Here is a 17,508-nt window from a genome sequence, read left to right on the forward strand (position 1 = left end):
TGATGATGACTGCATTTATATCCCACATTTTTTTTCCTCCAAGGAACCCAAGGCGGTATACATAATGCTCCTCATCACCATTTTAGCTTCACAACAACAACCCTGTGAGATAGGCTGGGCTGAGAGTCTGTGACTGGCCCAAAGTCACCCAGTGGGTTTCCATGGCCGAGTGGGGACTAGAACCTGGATCTCCTGACTCCCAGTCCAACACTTTAGCCACTACACCACACTGGTTCTCATATGATCCTGCCCACCCACTCAGTTCATCAGGAAGTGTACCAGATTGTATTGGGTTGGTGGGTTTGCAGGAGGGAACCCACTCTGTTGGGTGCCCAGTCATGCCCTTGGAGATTTGTTTGGCCCCTCCCTAATGCCATTTCCATGTTCGGTTAGGTTCCTATTCTGGCAGTCCTATGGGCTTGCTCATTTTCTAGGTTGTGGTCTGCTGTGTTAAATTATAACATACCAGCAGGAAGAAATGAAGAGGCTTTTTCCCACTTCAATTTTTTATAGAGAATATTTATTCCTTTCCTTTCCTTTGCATATATAGCAGATGCCCAAGGCAGCTTACAATCAACATCGTTAAAAATCTCTACACGTTAGAAATCTCTACATGATAAATTAAAACACAATAAAATTCAGCCAGAACATAATGGCCTTATTTATACCCCACCTTTCCATCACATAATCAGTTTTGGTAGTCTTACAATATGCTCGTTGGTATCTTAAGAACAGGATTCTGGCTGTGTTTAGGAAAACACACTTTCTCTCATATTGTATTGCAGCTATGAGCCTAATCCTATGGGGTCCTGGAAGACCATCCTAAGGACCATAGGGTTCTTTCGAGTCCCACCTCCAAAGCCATAGACACTGCTAAAGTCATGGAAGGAGGATTGTGTTATCTGATATCTCCTCTCACCTGCCCCCTTGCGGCCACCATGGAAAGCACCACAAAAGTGCCCTCGGAGAGGTATGAAAGGTGGTGTTCCAGTGGACAGGAATAGGAAGGTAGAAGTGAAGCTAGGATACAATATTTCCAATGGCCTTTCCAGTCCCAGCCCCGCCTCTGGCAGTGTGACTATTGTAGTCACACTATTCCTCAAGAGACCTATCTGGAGGAAAATGTACAAACAGGAGGACAAAGAGGTGAAAATCACCCCCATTGCTCCTTCTGCTCTGCCTGCAGCAGCCCAGCACGGCACTGGATACCTGAAAGCTTCCGAGATCGGAGTCTTCTGTCTAACACACACACAACCCATAGGATTGTGCCCCTGAGGGTATTGTATCACCCAGTTCTGATTTTGCCACCTGAAGCTACGTGTATTTTTTCATGTTCTTTGATTGTTGTGACTCTGTAATGAGAATGGAATATCATACTGCCACGTCTTTGTTTCAAGAAATGTATTTTTTTAATAAAAAAGTAAAAAACAAAATAAAACAAAAATGTATTTGGGTATGGCCATGGATAGCATTAAAAGTAAGGCTAAAAAATTCTGCTGGAGGGAATTGGTGTAGCTGTTCTTATTATAGTTCGTACATGTGGGTTTATAGTAGGGCTGTGCTCCGCTTTGGTTGTTAGAACCAATAGCGGAGTGGCCTGATTCACCTCCGCCAAAGGTGGAGATGGATCGGGTTGGGGGAGCTGCGAATCGAGATGAAGCGGATCGAGACCAAGCGGATCCTTCGCCTCGATCTGGAGCTCCAAAGAAAAGGTAACTGTGGCAGGAGGGGGGCTTACCTGGCGCCGCTGCAGTCTGTGCAGCGATGGTGGCAGAGCCTGGTAAGGGGGGAGGGGGGGCTTACCTGCCTCCGTTGTGGTCCAGTGGTGGCTTCAACTGAGGCCCAGGCCTCAAACTGGAAGACCAGGCCACAGCCTGGTGTAATGGATTTTAATATGTTCAATGGATTTTAATCTACTGTTATATGTCAAAGTGTCTGTTACCAACAATTGTAGTAGAATTCCTAAGATGGGATTTGTAGTTAGAATCTCTGGAATGTTGGGGCCCCCTTCCTACAAGCTGGAAGAATGTGCGTAACCGTGGCAATGAAGGACACAATGAATTTATGGCTGATGAGAGAGAGAAGGGTTACTCTCTCTAGAAACTTAAACCACTAGAATATACCTTCGAAGACAGAAATAAAGGTGGGTCATTGGGGGATAGAAGCTATTTGCATAATACTATAAATGCAGTGACCCTTGAGGTGGAGACTCAGTTTCTCTTTTCGTTTTTTGAGAAGAGGATCTGCTACAGTGTGTGTATCTGACTTGCAATTAAAAGCCCTTTTCGGCTTGTGAATGTACCTGTGTCGTGTCTGTGTTGGCCAGTAGAATAAGGAAATCCACGACACCTGGTCTTCCTGTTTGAGTCCTGGGCCTCAGCTGAAGCTGTTGCCAGACCACGACGGAGGCAAGTAAGTGGTGATGGGTGATGGGGGCCTTACCTGGTATCACCGCCGCAGTCCGTGCGGAGATGGTGGTGAAGCCAGGTAAGGGGCAGGGGGGAGGCGACAAGCAGTTGGTGAGTTTGTGAAGAGCGAAAGCTTGACAAGAGACACTGCCAGCAGCACGCACGACAAGGGTAAGGGGATCCCAGTTAGAAAACCCCCAGTGACACTCTCTCAGCTTTCTGCTTTCACTAACCCTCCTGCACAGCCCGATCCAGAACCAGGAAACAGGTAACATTCTGCAACTCAGACCACAGAAACCAGACCAGGGGTTAGAGTCCTCAAAGCCAGGGGTTAGAGTCCCCAAAGCCAGGGGTTAGAGTCTCTGGTGACCATGTCAACACTGGATGTAGAGCTTTATCACACCAGCATGCAATCACTGTGAATTGCATGCAGAAGTTTTCCACCTTATAATATGATTTTTTTGCATCCCCCCCCCCCTTTAGACTTGCTTCCCGGTGTGTGAAGGGTCGCTGTCGCCCGGTGGCAGGGCGGCGGCAGCAGCAGGGTCTTGGCGATGCGGGGATGGTCGGGGTGTGGGTGTGGGTGATAAAGCTTGTAGTGACAGTGTTGTAAGGCCGTCGTGCCAAGGTGACCTGGTAAATTAAGGTAAGGCGGACAGAATGAAGTCTTCTCAGAGTAAGAAGATAGTTGCTCCGTCCACAGGGACGCCTGCTTGGTATATGTATAAACAACTTGGGGAAAAAGAACTTGTAAATGTTTGGGAAAAGGGAATTTGTATGCTAAGGATGATAAATCTTTACAATTTCCATTGGAGGGTACCTTCAGCTTGAATAAGACCGTATATCTGAGAGGAGCATTATACACATATAGGAGCCAAATAGATCATGACCAATGGGATGCTTTGTTTATTTGGTATGATGAGGCTTCCAAGAAACTTTCAGGCAGCAAAATGAAGTTGCTCCAGAATTCCAATAATGAACTGCAAGTTTGCTTATAGCTGTGTAGCAGCAGAAAGCAGGGAGGGGGAGGGGGAGGGGGAGGGAAAGGCCACATTACAATCATAAAGTAGAAGGACACCCTTCGCTTGCTATTGGCAACTCCCCTATGCCTGATTTAAATTCATGGGCCCCACCTTTTTTTACTAATTTCCACCCCAACCCCCCTGTGGAGAACTATATACATGTCAAACTCAACAAAAAAGCCTTCCCCAAAGAAAAAAAGAAAAAAAGAGAGAGAGAGAAAAATCTTGGGAAGGAGTCTCATTGACTCCTACAAGAAGTCAAGCAACCCATGTTAATTGTGTTATGTATTCTATGTTGCAATTGTGTTTGTTTGTTTGTTACTCAAATGTAAGAAAAGATTCAAAAAAAGGTTCAGAGGAATAACTTATTGTGGTCTAATGTTATTGATTAAATTGAGCAGACACTGCCAGCTTGAATATGAATAGGCTAACCGCGCAGGTCAAATGCCAGGGTAGGAGAAAACTTTGCAGTGGGATTAGGCTCAGCCAGTTTAAAGTCAATGGTGTTTTTTGCTGGGCCCAGTGGAAAAATCACACTGACTTGCGAGCCTGGACTCATTTAAAAGGACCTTACATTTTATAACCCTTAATTGTTCAGAGAAAACTAAAGTTAATAGAGTGTGTGTGAATGAATGTAATGTATTGAAGCAATGTTGCAGTGAGAAGAATGATTGAGAAATCCTTTGAGAGTGTGTATGAATGTTCAGATTCCGTTTGTAAAATATATGTGTATATATATGCCTCATAAGATAAAAGTGCAGGTTAATTGCTCTAGTTGTTATTGTGCCTAGATTTAGGTTCCAGATGTGTAATCCTTGGACGTGCAGATGAGACTTGTGTCTTGTGCTGAAAGTGTGTGAAATTCAAAAAAACTTGGAAAAGGCTAGAAGTGTGAGAGAAAGTTGAATGGCAGAGACAAGTATAGAGAGAGATTTCTCCTCCCAGAGAAAGAAGGAATTAAAGTTGTTGTATATGTAGGTTTCTGAGTTTTAGCCTCATTGCAAATCGTAGTGTATATGTTTTATTGATACTGTTTCAGACCAAAATGTCTTTATCTGAGTACTGAGCTATATGCAGAGTAAAGTGTCACAATTTAACAGCATAGTTACACTAGTTAGCCAGAACAGTTGGCAATCTTTGTGACGTATGAAGTTAGTTCTCAGAGCTCACAGTCCATGCAATGATAATCTGTGCCTATGTTAGGTACTGTGTGAAGTCCAGCCAATAGGAAACGTCTCTGCTGTAATACGAGATTTAACTTGTGGCAAAAGGAAAGACCCACCTCCCTTTTCTCGTTCTGAGTAAGAGCATGTGGGTGTATTTCTGACAATAAAGGCTCACTGAGTTAGACAATTTTATGAAGTCCTGACCAAATTGGCCTGTCACCCAGAAGATTGTCTCTCATTGTTCTTTAGTGCAGCTCTGCTGCCTTCTTCTCATACTGTTTTTTGTATCAAGCCCCAAAGAGAAGAGGGGTGGTCCCGTAGATGGCAAAGTACATTTTGCAGCCAGACCACTTGTAGAGCTCCTCAGATGTGTTAACTTAGCTTGCATGCAAGCAAGCAGCGCAGTGAAAATGAATGAAATGTAAAGTGAATTGAATGTGATGCATGATGTAGACAAGGTTGGTTTGCTCTGGATTTCTCAGTACATTCTCCAGACCTGTGAACAGGGGAAGACAGCAGCCCCATATTGGTGACCTTTGTGGGTGTTGAAATAGATTTAATCAAATAGAGAGGTGATGTTAATATGTGCTAGTTGTAATGTGAACATTTACTAGATAGGTAGGGCCTACCCTTGTATGGTCCTCAGGAACATTTAGAAGAATCTGTGCTGCCCATGTCAGCCACAGAGTACAGAAGAAGAGAAAAGAAGATAAAAACTTTGAAAAGAGAAATGGCTGGACTTAAATGGCCAGTGTCTGGCACTTGTGTCTGTGTGGTTGGACTCTCAAAAAGAAACTTCAATTTGATTTTTATGAAGCCCACAAGGGCAAAGCAGCCCCTGCTAGAGTTCTGACCACCAATTTCCAGCTAAAAAATGATCAAGTATTAAGATTATGGTCTACATTAATGAAGTGGTTCAAAGTTCTCATTCATAGGTTAAAGACACCCAGTTGGGCCCTACAGATGAGTCCTGTCATAGGGCCTTGCTAGACCCTGCCAGATAAGCCGGCAGGGAGGCAGGGCGACGGTGCTCTAACTTTAGCGCGTGCCGCCCCGCCTCCTAGACGGCTGACGCACAGGGACTGCGGAAGCCCTGCAGCATCGGCCATTTTTTGTTGTTGTTGTTAAAGGGGCCACGTGCGCCCCGAAGACTCCGGAGAAGGTAAGTGGGTTTTTTTAAAATTAAGCCCCCCACCCGCTGCTGATCCCTGCCCATGGCCCCCTGCCTGCTCGCTCATCCTCCCCCCATCCGCCATCCCTGATCCCATCCCCGATCTTCTCCCCCCCTCCCTTGGCAGCCCCGTCCCCATCTTTGCCCCCTCCCTTGGCAGCCCCGTCTCCATCTTTGCCCCCTCCCTTGGCAGCCCCATCTCCATCTTTGCCCCCTCCCTTGGCCGCCCCATCCCCATCTTTGCCCCCTCCCTTGGCAGCCCTGTCCCTGATCTTTGCCCCCTCCCTTGGCAGCCCCGTCTCCATCTTTGCCCCCTCCCTTGGCAGCCCCGTCCCTGATCTTTGCCCCCTCCCTTGCCATCGCCGATGTCCGGCTTCCCCCCCTCTCTCCTGGCGGGTCCGGCCTTCCCCCTGCCCCTCTCTCCCCCCCTGGGATCCCCCCCGGGCCAATGGGCACAGTGCTCGTATGAGCACTGTGCCCAGTCCGTGGCTTTTCCCGGCTACTCGCAAAGCGAGTAGCCGCAAAAAGCCACGGACCCTGCTAGACGTTCCGCAGTCCCAGCCTCAGGCCGGGGCTGTGGAAAAGGCGCGCCATAAGCGACTTCGCTTATGGCGCGTTAAGGGAGGTTTCAGTGCGGCCTGGGCCCGGATTCCCCTGTGCGTCATCTGGACTCACAGCAAGGAAACCGGGCCTCAAAGTCTAGCAAGGCCCATAGTCTCCAGTTGAAGAAAGAGTGGTTGCCAGATCCAGAAGCAGTGTGGCAACATCGAGAAGGCCCGCTGGTGGCAAAGCACACCATGCAATGCTGGAAGGCACACTGCCAAAGGGAGAATGATCAGTATTGTACTGTAAAAAATTCTGTTGGTTATCCTGTCAGGAGTCACTGCTGCTCTAGGGTCAGAGCAAACTAGACTACAGAAACTGGACTCAGAGTGCCACCCCAGGCCCATCTGGACTCAGCCCCCATGAGATGTTGATGGGGACACCTTTGAAAGTTCCTAGTTCACCACCACCTTCCAGTCATTTAATTGCCACAGGTAAAAGACTATTGTGTTCAGCTAACCAAGACCATCCAAGCTTTTCTTCAATGCAGGGCAGTGACTGGCAAACTGCCCCAGAAGAGGAACAACGCAGGGCAATGACCAGCAAACTACCCCAGAAGAAACCAAGTTGTCATCCTTTCGTCATCCACTACCCCCAAAAGACTCCCCCGCAAAAAAACTAGATACCAGCCCCCTGGCCAATGATTTAACTTCTTTCAGTCTGATCACATTGTATCTGTTTTGCATGTGCATATTCACTTTTGTGTTCACTTGGCTCAAGTGATTGCAGTAGTTCTGAGACAAATGTGTCCACACTATCTAATCTGCTTGTAATACGTTGTTTCCTTCCAGGTTGTCTGCCATACCCAGGGAACGCATATTTGATGCACCTGAAAGGGGTAGCCCAGACTTTGAACAAATCAAAATGTTGGATTTGTACATATGGTCCCACTAACACTGAAGGAAGCTTGCCTCCCAGCTCCTTTAGAACAGTGGAACAACAACACAATCACTTTCTTTAAGGCATTGAATGCAAGTATGAGACTCTCACCAGAAGACACCCCCTGGAGGATGCTGGCACAATCAGTAGCACCGTATCTGCTTTGTGTTGATAGTTATACCCAGCACAGCTCCCACCTCCCTGGCATGACAGATGTGGTGGACAGATTCACTGTTTAATATTCTGATAGACTCCACTTAATATCCATACACACCAAACGAGACCTGGTATCAGTGGGGTGCGTTTTCCTCAGAATATTATAACAATTCTACGTGTTGTTAGATTGACACTCACAAAGTATTATGACCATTTTCAGGGAACTACTCAAGTCCAGGAAATGGATAGAGAGTCTGGTCCTTTAATTCCACACGAATTGTACACATAGGGGAAACAAATATTCTACTCTGATGATAATGAGAGTGTTAATTGCAAAAGCAATAGACAATCTCCCCTTTCTATGTTATATGTGCAGCTAAGTAAGAGTGTCCAAAGAAGGAACTTGGACACCTGAGGCCCTTTCCATGCTGACCTGCAATTCAAAGACTCTACAAATCAAACTGCTAATTGTAATTACAGCATAATAGTTCATCTCATGGTTCCAAGAATCTTTTGGCAATGTGGTAGCAGCATACAGAAAATGCTCCCATACAACTGAATGGGTATTTGCTCTCATGTTCACCTGACTTCATCAGGTAAAATGTTTAATGAAACCTACCTGCCAGGGAAGATCAAACAGTTGACAAGAGCAGTTCTTATTTGTTTAAATTTGAAGATGTAACAGTCGCTGGAGAAACCCGGCTCAGGGCAGGCAGTACCCTTTTATGGAGCAGCGGCTAACCACATGAGATATCGTAAAAGTATTGAAAGCAGTTGAGTCTTAAGGAAATGCGACTTCTCATGCTTTAAAGTTGCTAAAAGGTGAATTGGGGCAGACCAGAACATTGTCTCTCCAAAATAGATTAACATGTGTGATATCAAGGTAGTGTTGTCATGCATAAGTTTCTGCTTAACAACAACACAAATCGCCAAGCCTTAACTGCTGCTGAAGTACAGATGATGGTGGCATCTGAGAAAGCCAAGCGAAAGGAGCAGAACGAGTTTGAGCGATTGGTGCAGATTAAAATGTGATAATAGTGGATCTTTAGGTACAAATCCAAAGGGAGAATTGTGACGGATTTTAATATGTTCAATGGATTTTAATCTACTGTTATATGTCAAAGTGTCTGTTACCAACAATTGTAGTAGAATTCCTAAGATGGGATTTGTAGTTAGAATCTCTGGAATGTTGGGCCCCCATTCCTACAAGCTGGAAGAATGTGCGTAACCGTGGCAATGAAGGACACAATGAATTTATGGCTGATGAGAGAGAGAAGGGTTACTCTCTCTAGAAACTTAAACCAAGACAGAAATAAAGGGGGGTCATTGGGGGATAGAAGCTATTTGCATAGTACTATAAATACAGTGACCCTTGAGGCGGAGACTCAGTTTCTCTTTTCGTCTTTTGAGAAGAGGCTCCGCTGCAGTGTGTGTATCTGATTTGCAATTAAAAGCCCTTTTCGGCTTGTGAATGTACCTGTGTCGTGTCTGTGTTGACGAGTAGAATAAGGAAATCCACGACACCTGGTCTTCCTGTTTGAGTCCTGGGCCTCAGCTGAAGCTGTCGCCGGACCGCGACGGAGGCAGGTAAGTGGTGAGGGGTGATGGGGGGCCTTACCTGGCATCACCGCCGCAGTCCATGCGGAGAAGGTGGTGAAGCCAGGTAAGGGGGCAGGGGGGAGGGGGCTTACCTGCCTCCGGCGCGGTCTGGCTTCAACTGAGGCCCAGGCCTCAAACCAGAAGACCAGCCCTCAGCTGTGGCCTGGTCTTCCTGTTTGAGGCCTGAGCCTCAGTTGAAGCTGCCGCCGGACCGCGACGGAGGCAGGTAAGTGGTGAGGGGGGCCTTACCTGTCACCGCTGCCACTGTAGTCCGTGTGGCGATGGCGGCAGAGCCAGGTAAGGGGGCAGGGGGGAGGGGGGCTTACCTGCCTCTGTCGCGGACTGGCTGCGGCTTCAACTGAGACCCTGGCCTCAGTTGAAACTGCCGCCAGACCGCGACGAAAGCAGGTAAGTGGTGAGGGGGGATCGGGGGGTCCGTGCACAGCCCTAGTTTATAGTATTAAATGAGCATATCTATACATACATAGTTGAGTGCAGTTCTTTTGAGCTCATATCCAGGTATATTTATGTATAGACATGCACACTTGTGTAAATTGGTGTTGTGTACAGAGTACTGTGTGAATCAACATCACAGTGTTTCAAGGGCAGTAGTGTAATGGACCAGGGCTCAACACCGGCACTTTTGTATTAGCAAGGATGCTGACCTCATCTGCCTGTTGGATCCTGGAATGGATCCTGGTTATGTTTTCCATTGATTTGTTAATTGCTGAGGATCTGGAGGAACAGAAGACTCAGCAGAAACTTAAAGGTCAACTCTACACCTGGACATTGAGTGTCATAATTGAATAATTGTCTAACTGATTGTCTTCAATTAAGGGTTGCAAGGAGTTGCATCATTGTACAGGTTGTCTATAAAAGTAAGTGTATTTTCAAGTTCCTGTATAACTTCCATGTCCATGGACTGGTATTATTCTTGGTCCATTCCATGTGAGCTATATTGACTGACCGTTTGTAAGTATTTGTATCTGTACTGCCATAACTAAATTATATATTTATTTGCCAGTAAAAAGGTTTATTTTAACCTACATAAATCTCTGTCTTAATTCACGTCTTTGCTGACTTGGCTGAGAACCGCTGTAATCTCTGCTAGTCTCTGTAGGGCCCAGACAGAGACTTAACACAAAAGGTTATATGCCAGAAACCCAGTCTGTGCAATAACTAAACAGCTTCTAAAGCCATAACTCAACACTGCCATCCTTAGCATTCCCTTTTCCCTCTGAGTTTAGCTGCAGTTCTCCCAGGAGCAGGGTCAGAGTGGGGAGGATGAATTTTCTCAGCAATGATATATAGTTGGGAGCTATAATGTAAAGCAAAGTATTTTGGGTTGGCCATGGCTTGAACTGGGCAAATAGGAGCCAATAATTTTATAAGGGACCTGCTCTTGGTAGACACGAAAACTGCTAGAGCTGGTTTGTTGATATTCATAGACACAGCTGCCTGAAATGTTTGCCTTTCCTTTTGGGTGTGGCCATGGGGACTGTCATGATGTGCGCCTCCATTTCAAAATGTATCACTACACCACTGTTCAAGGGTCTGAAGATATAGCATGATACAGCTACATTTATGCAACTCTGGCCAGGCTGTGGGAAGGAGATTGGAAGCATCTGCTTCCGTTTTCAGCAAATGTTCTTGTTATTTCCATCTTACACTGTCGCTCTAAAAAATGCTTCTCTTATGGTATGCATATATAGTTTTTCTTGAGAAAGGGTTTGAACTTTAAAATTCCCATGGGTAACACCTGCCTCTTTGCTGCTGGTAGCTCTTCAGTAGATGCTATAGACTTTATTTCTTTAGATCCTTATGGAACTGTAGATAGTGAGTCATTATCTATTTTTTTCAGGACCTTTTCACTGCACTTCGCTGGCAATACATCACTGGTGCATGTAGTGTTCTAAAGATGCTAAGATTTCTTTTCCGCCCTCTGATGCTTCCTTTTAACACAGATGCATACTTTGTGGGTGGCAGTGGTGGTATTTTGCTATTGTCAAATATTCTCCCCGTTATTGCAGGAGCAAATGTCATTTGCAAAAACTGGTGGGGCACAACGTCTCTGCTTACTATGCCTATTCCAGCCCCTTTTGCTAATTGTATTCTTGGTCCATTCCAGTTTCTACCTGGAAGTGGACTTCATAAGCCACCATTGATGGAGCAACTGGGGCAGTTTAGGAAGTGGTGGCCTCAATTGGCCCTGGACAGAACAGCCATCAGTATCAACAGCAAGAAAGAACTGGAGACATATTTAGGGTGACCAACTGTCAGGATTTCCCCGGATTTGTCCTGGTTTTTGTTCTTTCCATGGTGTCAGGGGGGATTTTCTATAATTTTCAATAATGTCCTGGAATGACACACCTTCCCCTTTAAGGCTGCCGTTAGCATGGCAGGAGGGAATGACATGCTTTCTTGAGGCATGTCATTCCCCCACCCCGAGCTCCAATTGAGGTCTTAAAGGGGAAAGTGGGTCATTCGTGGACATTATAGAAAAGGCCCCAATTGGAGTGGATGGTGGTGGTGCAGAATGAAATCCTTTCCCCTCCTCCACTCCAATCAGGTTCTTTAAGGTGGCGGGGAATAACGTACTTTCTGCAGGACTCAGAAAGCTGCTTCCCCACACACACACTAGGTGTCCTCTTTTTTGGTTTCCCAAATATGGTCACCCTAGACATATTGGATCCAGAAGTCCCCAAAGGCAGATCATTTTGACTACTCTCACTGCCCTGCAGAGGTCTGGCATTACAAAACCATACTTCCTGCTCTTAACCTTGGACAATGGCAAAAGATGTGCCATACACTCAGGACAGGACGGCCCCCTAAACACAGCCAGGTTGGCTTACCACATTTTAAAGAAATACACATTACAGTCTAAACAGGGAGCACCCCTTAAGTCCATTAAATCCAGAGTCTAAAGTTACTTCAAGTATACCTATAAAAAAAGTCAAGGCATTTTCAAATTGTGGAGGGTTGCTGGCTCCTAGAAAGCATTTCTTCTCTTGCGAAACACTTAGAACAGGAGACTGAAAAATACATTCTAAAAAGAATACATTTACTCCTTTGGAAGTAAATCAATTAGTGTCTCTCTCTCTCCCCCCCCCCACACACACACTTTTAAATGATTTTGAAAGCCCTTTGTTGAGTTTTGTATTGCATTTGAGCACCATTTCCTGCTAGAATGGCCAGCTATAAATCAAATGAATAAATAAATGCATTAATGTAATATTTTCATTTGTACTGATAAGAAAACAGCAAGAGCCTATTTCACAGTGAATAATTCAACCCAATTGATCATGTTAGTAATTACAGTCCAAAACCGGGTTGTCGTGATGCAGGCACCACATGGTGGGTACTTGCAATTGGTTTCACATGTTGCCTGCTCCAAATGATGATCGTGTGTGTACGCACTTACCAAATGATCTACTCCCACCATAAAGTTGGTCAGTGGAGTGGCATGGGGTCAGAGCATGAGATGGGAACTGATCTGTGTGACCCCCTTGGAGTGCATGAATTGACTCGTTTGTGCAGATTTCCAAACAACCTTCCTAACATATCTTCTTGAAGTGACGTCGGGGTTTTCTATTTGGATAGGTTTTCAGTGACAATGACTGAGCAAGCATGGAGTGGTTTTAGTGTACAGGATTACATTTTTTGTTTGGTCTGGCATCAAAAGGATGATTCAAACAACACTTTCTATTATGAGTGAATATCTGTTCTGGTGAGAAACATATCGCATGTCTAGACCGGGGGGGGTGGTGGTGGATGGGGAGGATCTCGTGATATGCTGATCCCGAGATCCTCCCCCTCAGTCTACGCATGGCGTGTGATGTCCCAGGAGGAAGAGGAGTCATGCCCACCATTTTGGTTTTTTTTATATCAGAAATGAGCGCAGGAGCTCTTCAGTGAAAATGGTATTTTTTAAAAAAACCTCCTGCTCACCCCACCCCACCCTCAATGGTTACTCGTTAGGAGCTGGGATGAAACCGAGACAGCGGCCCACACCTCTGGTGGCCTTGGGATCATCCCGAGATGACGGGATAAGTCAGGATAAAAGTGGTGCCTGTTACCTCAGGGAAAGGGAGGGATCGTCCTTCCCTGCTCTGGGATCCCTTGTGCGGCATGTGGATGCACAGGGGTGTTCCTGGGACAATCCCTGGGATATCGCCCCATCTAGCCATGCCCCTTGATTGTGTTCCCTTACCACTGGCTCTGAAGCTGCATCTGTTCTGCTTCTGCAACGAGCTGCAACTATACGGAGGAAGAGAGCAGGAAGAGAAGCGACCATGTGGCCCATTCAGTTTAGTTGGACAGCGCCCTCTAGTGGGCATTTTATAGCAAACCCTCTCCTGCACATGGGAGGAAATCGCATTGTAACTTGGAAGAGTCACATTTAATGCAGATTATTTTATAATGAAAAATGGTGGAAGGAATGGGAGACGAGCAGGAGAAGCACAGGAGGAGCACAGCATCGTTAAAATGACCCCTCAAAGATCTGTGAGTGGCCAGTCACAAGCGTGCTTTAAAACACTCATCTGGAGAAGCTCATAATGTGTGAACTGAGTGATCATGGATGTAGTGGACCGAAAACAATTTAGAAGTAAATTGCTTTACTGCATTGATGATAAGTCTACTCATTTATATTGGTTAGGTTGGATTTAGCACATAGGATGACATTTACAAGAATTTATGTACAATGCCATGATATATATGCTTGTATTGATGGTACTTTCTTTTTCCAGCTTCGCAAAGCTATCATTGATCATATCTCAGACTCCTTCTTGGACACGACTATTCCACTCCTAGTGCTCACTGAAGCTGCTAAAAGTGGACGAGAAAAGGAAATAAAGGAATATGCTGCCATATTTAAAGAGCACACATGCAGACTTATTGAGGTGAGTTTGATCACAACGCAGTGAAATCTGAACTTGGGATGACGTGAGTTTCTCATTCAGTATTTCCTTTTTGTGCGTGTTTTTGTTGCATAAGTACGTATAGTGGGTTGAAGATTGCATTAGTGATTGTATTCCCAGCAACGTAGATTTAGTTTTCCGTAATAGCTTTTATCCACTTAAATATTGTCGTATGGCCTGACTCTTTCTTTGTCCATCCTGGAGGTGCTTTTAGCATACTGTTGTTTTTCTTGGTACTCTTGTTGGAATTATCTTGTGAATATGTCGTATAGTCCTAGACCCTTTATAACCACAAGTGGGTTATGTACGGTTTGATTATTATGGTAGATTCATACAAAAAAAAAATCCCCACATGAAGTTGACACATAGTTCAGGGGTGGGCAGACTTCAGGGTTGCAGGATCTACTTTGTTTTCGACTAAAGTCCTGACATCCACCAAATTCGAGCCCAGAAATTGTGTGGAGGGGTGGGTGGGGTTGCTAGAGAGGGAGCCAGGTGAAAAATAGCAGTTCAGGGGCTGGAGCAAATTACCTACTGCCTCCTCCAGGTCATACACTGAGATGACTGTGGCCTTAGCTAGACGGGGCTTTATCCCAGGATCTGGGAGAGATCATCCCTCCCTAGAGTCCTACACTTTGGGCCTGGTTTTTCCACGGTCTTGGGCTGAGCCCGAGACTGCAGAATGTGTGGCCCATTGCCGCGGGTCGACCCAGCTCCATGCGAAGCCAGGAGCTGCTCCCATTGGGGGTAGGTGTGAGTGGGGAAATTAAATTATTAATTTTAAAAAACTAACCTTTCAGCATCCTGTTGCTTTTTTTAAAAAAATAAATGGCGGGTGCGATGCCTCTCCTCCTGAGGTTGTTGCGCCTCACGTGTAAATGGAGGAAGGATCTCGTGATAATCACATCATGGGATCTTCCCTCCTCCATTGTGGAATAAAAGGTAGGTCTAGCTAAGGCCTGAGTTTGCAGTCCTTCCAACACAAAAATGCACTCTTCACTTTGCCTTAAACAGCCTGATTTGGGATGGAGGACAGAGCCTTTTAGCTGTTCTTCTTGTTAAACACCTATTTATTTATTACATTTATATCCCATCTTTCTTCCATTGTGGAACTCAAGGTGGCTAACTGTGGTTCTCAGGTGGACTCCCTCCCAAGCATTGACCAGACCCAGACCTGCTTAGCTTCACAACATGCCTTGCTTAGCAAGATGGCTGCCTCATGTCTTGGGACTTGGAAATCAGAAACCCTTTCCAATCTACTGCAAATCATCCAGTGAGCTACCAGCAGATTGCAATCTACGATCTACCTACCTCCACCATAGCTTAGTACTGCTTTCAAGTAATAACTATCAACAGGGCCAACATTAGCACCTGACCTAGCATTGATGGGCAGCTGCTGTGGCCCCAGCTGAGCCTTCTGCTGATGATTGCCCTAGGCCCCATTTAAAAACAAAGCCAACCGAGCACTCTGAACAGTGGTGGGCAGCTAGGTCTAGCTGCCATGTTAAATTCCCACAATGTTTCTGATGCAGCATCACTCTGAAGCATTGTGGGAAGTTAAAATAGCAGCTACGCTCGGCCAACTAGTGCTGCTTGATGCTCAGTATGTTAGTGCCTCCTGCCACCATGCAAGCCCATGGGGGGAGGACACTGACAGAGGAGGGGTCCCTCCACAAGGCACTGTACCCAGGGTCCCCTCAAACCTGGAGTCAGGCTCTCCCAACTGAGTTAGCTTGCAAGAGAGAAGCTCACTGGGTCAGGCACTGTTGCTGTTTTGGTCTACTAAGAGATCTGCTTTTACTGGCTCCAAATTGCTTCTGCCTTTCTCCACCCTCCATTTCCCGGAAGCTAGGTATGACATGCATCTGTGAAACGACCTGTGGCATTTCTGGGATGCAAAGCAACATGGAAAAGGTACTAAAGGGCCTTTCCACAAGTGAGGCATAAATCGGCTTTTCTGTAATGCAAATGTCAGGTAAAAACTACATTGGCAACGTTGGCGTCTTTTGTGTTTTATTCTGCCTTAATAACATTCTCATGTGCTGGAAATATCACACATGTGGTTGAGGGTGTTTCTTTATTTTTTTTGCTGTCCCTTGTGAAAATGGTGCAAGGTTTCTGGCAGTTATTTGTTGGTGTGATGGCTACAGAAGGATTTCCAGAGGCGTAGCAGCGTGAGTTTGTTGCAGCAAAACCGACAAGGATTCTTATGGCACCTTCAAGATGAACAAATGTATTCATTCTGGCAAAAGCTTTTGTGGACACTTTCCAGTGCAACTGGTTGCATCTGATGAAGTGGGCAGTGTCTGCAAAAACTTATGCCTGAATAAATATGGGCACAATCCTATGCATGTTTAGACGGCGACCGGGGGGATTCCTACAAATGGAGTTGTAGGACTTTATTTTCTGTCTGAACATGCATAGGTTTGCACCCTAAATTTCTTAGACTTTAAGGTGCTACAAGAATCTGTTGGGTTTTTTTTTTTAATAGTAGCATTTGTACATAAAGATTCCAGATGGATTAGAATGGAAGACTCTGATGTGACAAATGGCTCAATGTGTGCAGAGAAGCAGTTCTGTCATCATGGAATTTAGTTTTGCAGATCCCCTCCACCCCTCTGGTTTGATTTCAGTCCTTTTGAAATGGAAGGAGTTGTGCAAGAGAACTATGCCTTGGTGCAGTTTCTATCTCTTTCAGTGGAGGTTGTGCAAGAGAACTTCCCAGTGGATTGTGCTTTTCTGGATTGGAATCAGCTTAAGAATTCATGGAAATGCGTTGGCTTGCTTTTTATTATTATTAATCACATGTGTGACCCTTCAAATGTGCAAACTGCTCTACAACCTTTATTTTGGGTGGGGGCATGATAAAGGTAAGCATTTTTTTAAAAAAATATCAAAACTGAATGGGAACTGGTTAGCACAACACTATACGAAACATGAAAAGGAAAGAAATCAGCCGACTGAGCTTAAATGAATGCAGTTATTATCGTTCCCAGCTGAGGCTGTGTGAAGAATCCTTCATAAATATTACAGCATTTTGCTGAAGTTTCTTTGGAAAGGGGGAGTCAACAGGGATGGAATCTGGAAATTTGCAGTGGGAGTTGAGTTCCTTAGAATTGCCTTTTGTTGCTACATGTGAGATGCTCTGCTAAATAATTAGTTTCACAAACAAAATAATTAGATTTTGGCTGATCCACCAATGATGATAGATGCTAAAGTGGCTGCTGGAGAAGTGTGCCCATGCAATTCTTCATATCCTCTCATAATAGAGATTTGGGCTAAATTAATCACTTTTTTTCACAAGTATCTGATTTACACTGAGCAACAATACAGTTTACCCCACGTTTTGGCACCAACCGGATCCCTCAAGTCAGTTTGCTAGTAATAAAATGTACAACTAAACTGTCCTTTAATACATATTTGAAAGAAATATTTGAGAGAGAGCAATACCTCACCAAAACAACCTATAAAATACAGCTGACTAGGAGACATTCAAAGCCTGGCAGAACAAAACAGTTTTTTCCACCCATCTAGAAGAGGGTTGGGGAATGTGTGTCTCTCCAGATGTTGTTGGACAGCAACTCC

General features: G+C 45.2%; 1 protein-coding gene across 1 annotated transcript in view; it reads left to right on the forward strand.

Annotated features, from left to right (window-relative positions):
* The window catches only part of CTNNA3 (catenin alpha 3), a 902,456-nt gene that overhangs the window by 417,596 nt on the left and 467,352 nt on the right, over nt 1-17,508 (forward strand). The window contains exon 9 of the mRNA XM_063133292.1: nt 13,753-13,905. Within this exon, the coding sequence (XP_062989362.1) occupies nt 13,753-13,905 (153 nt within the window). The remainder of the gene's footprint in view (nt 1-13,752; nt 13,906-17,508) is intronic.

This window comes from Elgaria multicarinata, chromosome 8 (genome assembly GCF_023053635.1).
Source record: "Elgaria multicarinata webbii isolate HBS135686 ecotype San Diego chromosome 8, rElgMul1.1.pri, whole genome shotgun sequence".
NCBI lineage: Eukaryota > Metazoa > Chordata > Lepidosauria > Squamata > Anguidae > Elgaria > Elgaria multicarinata.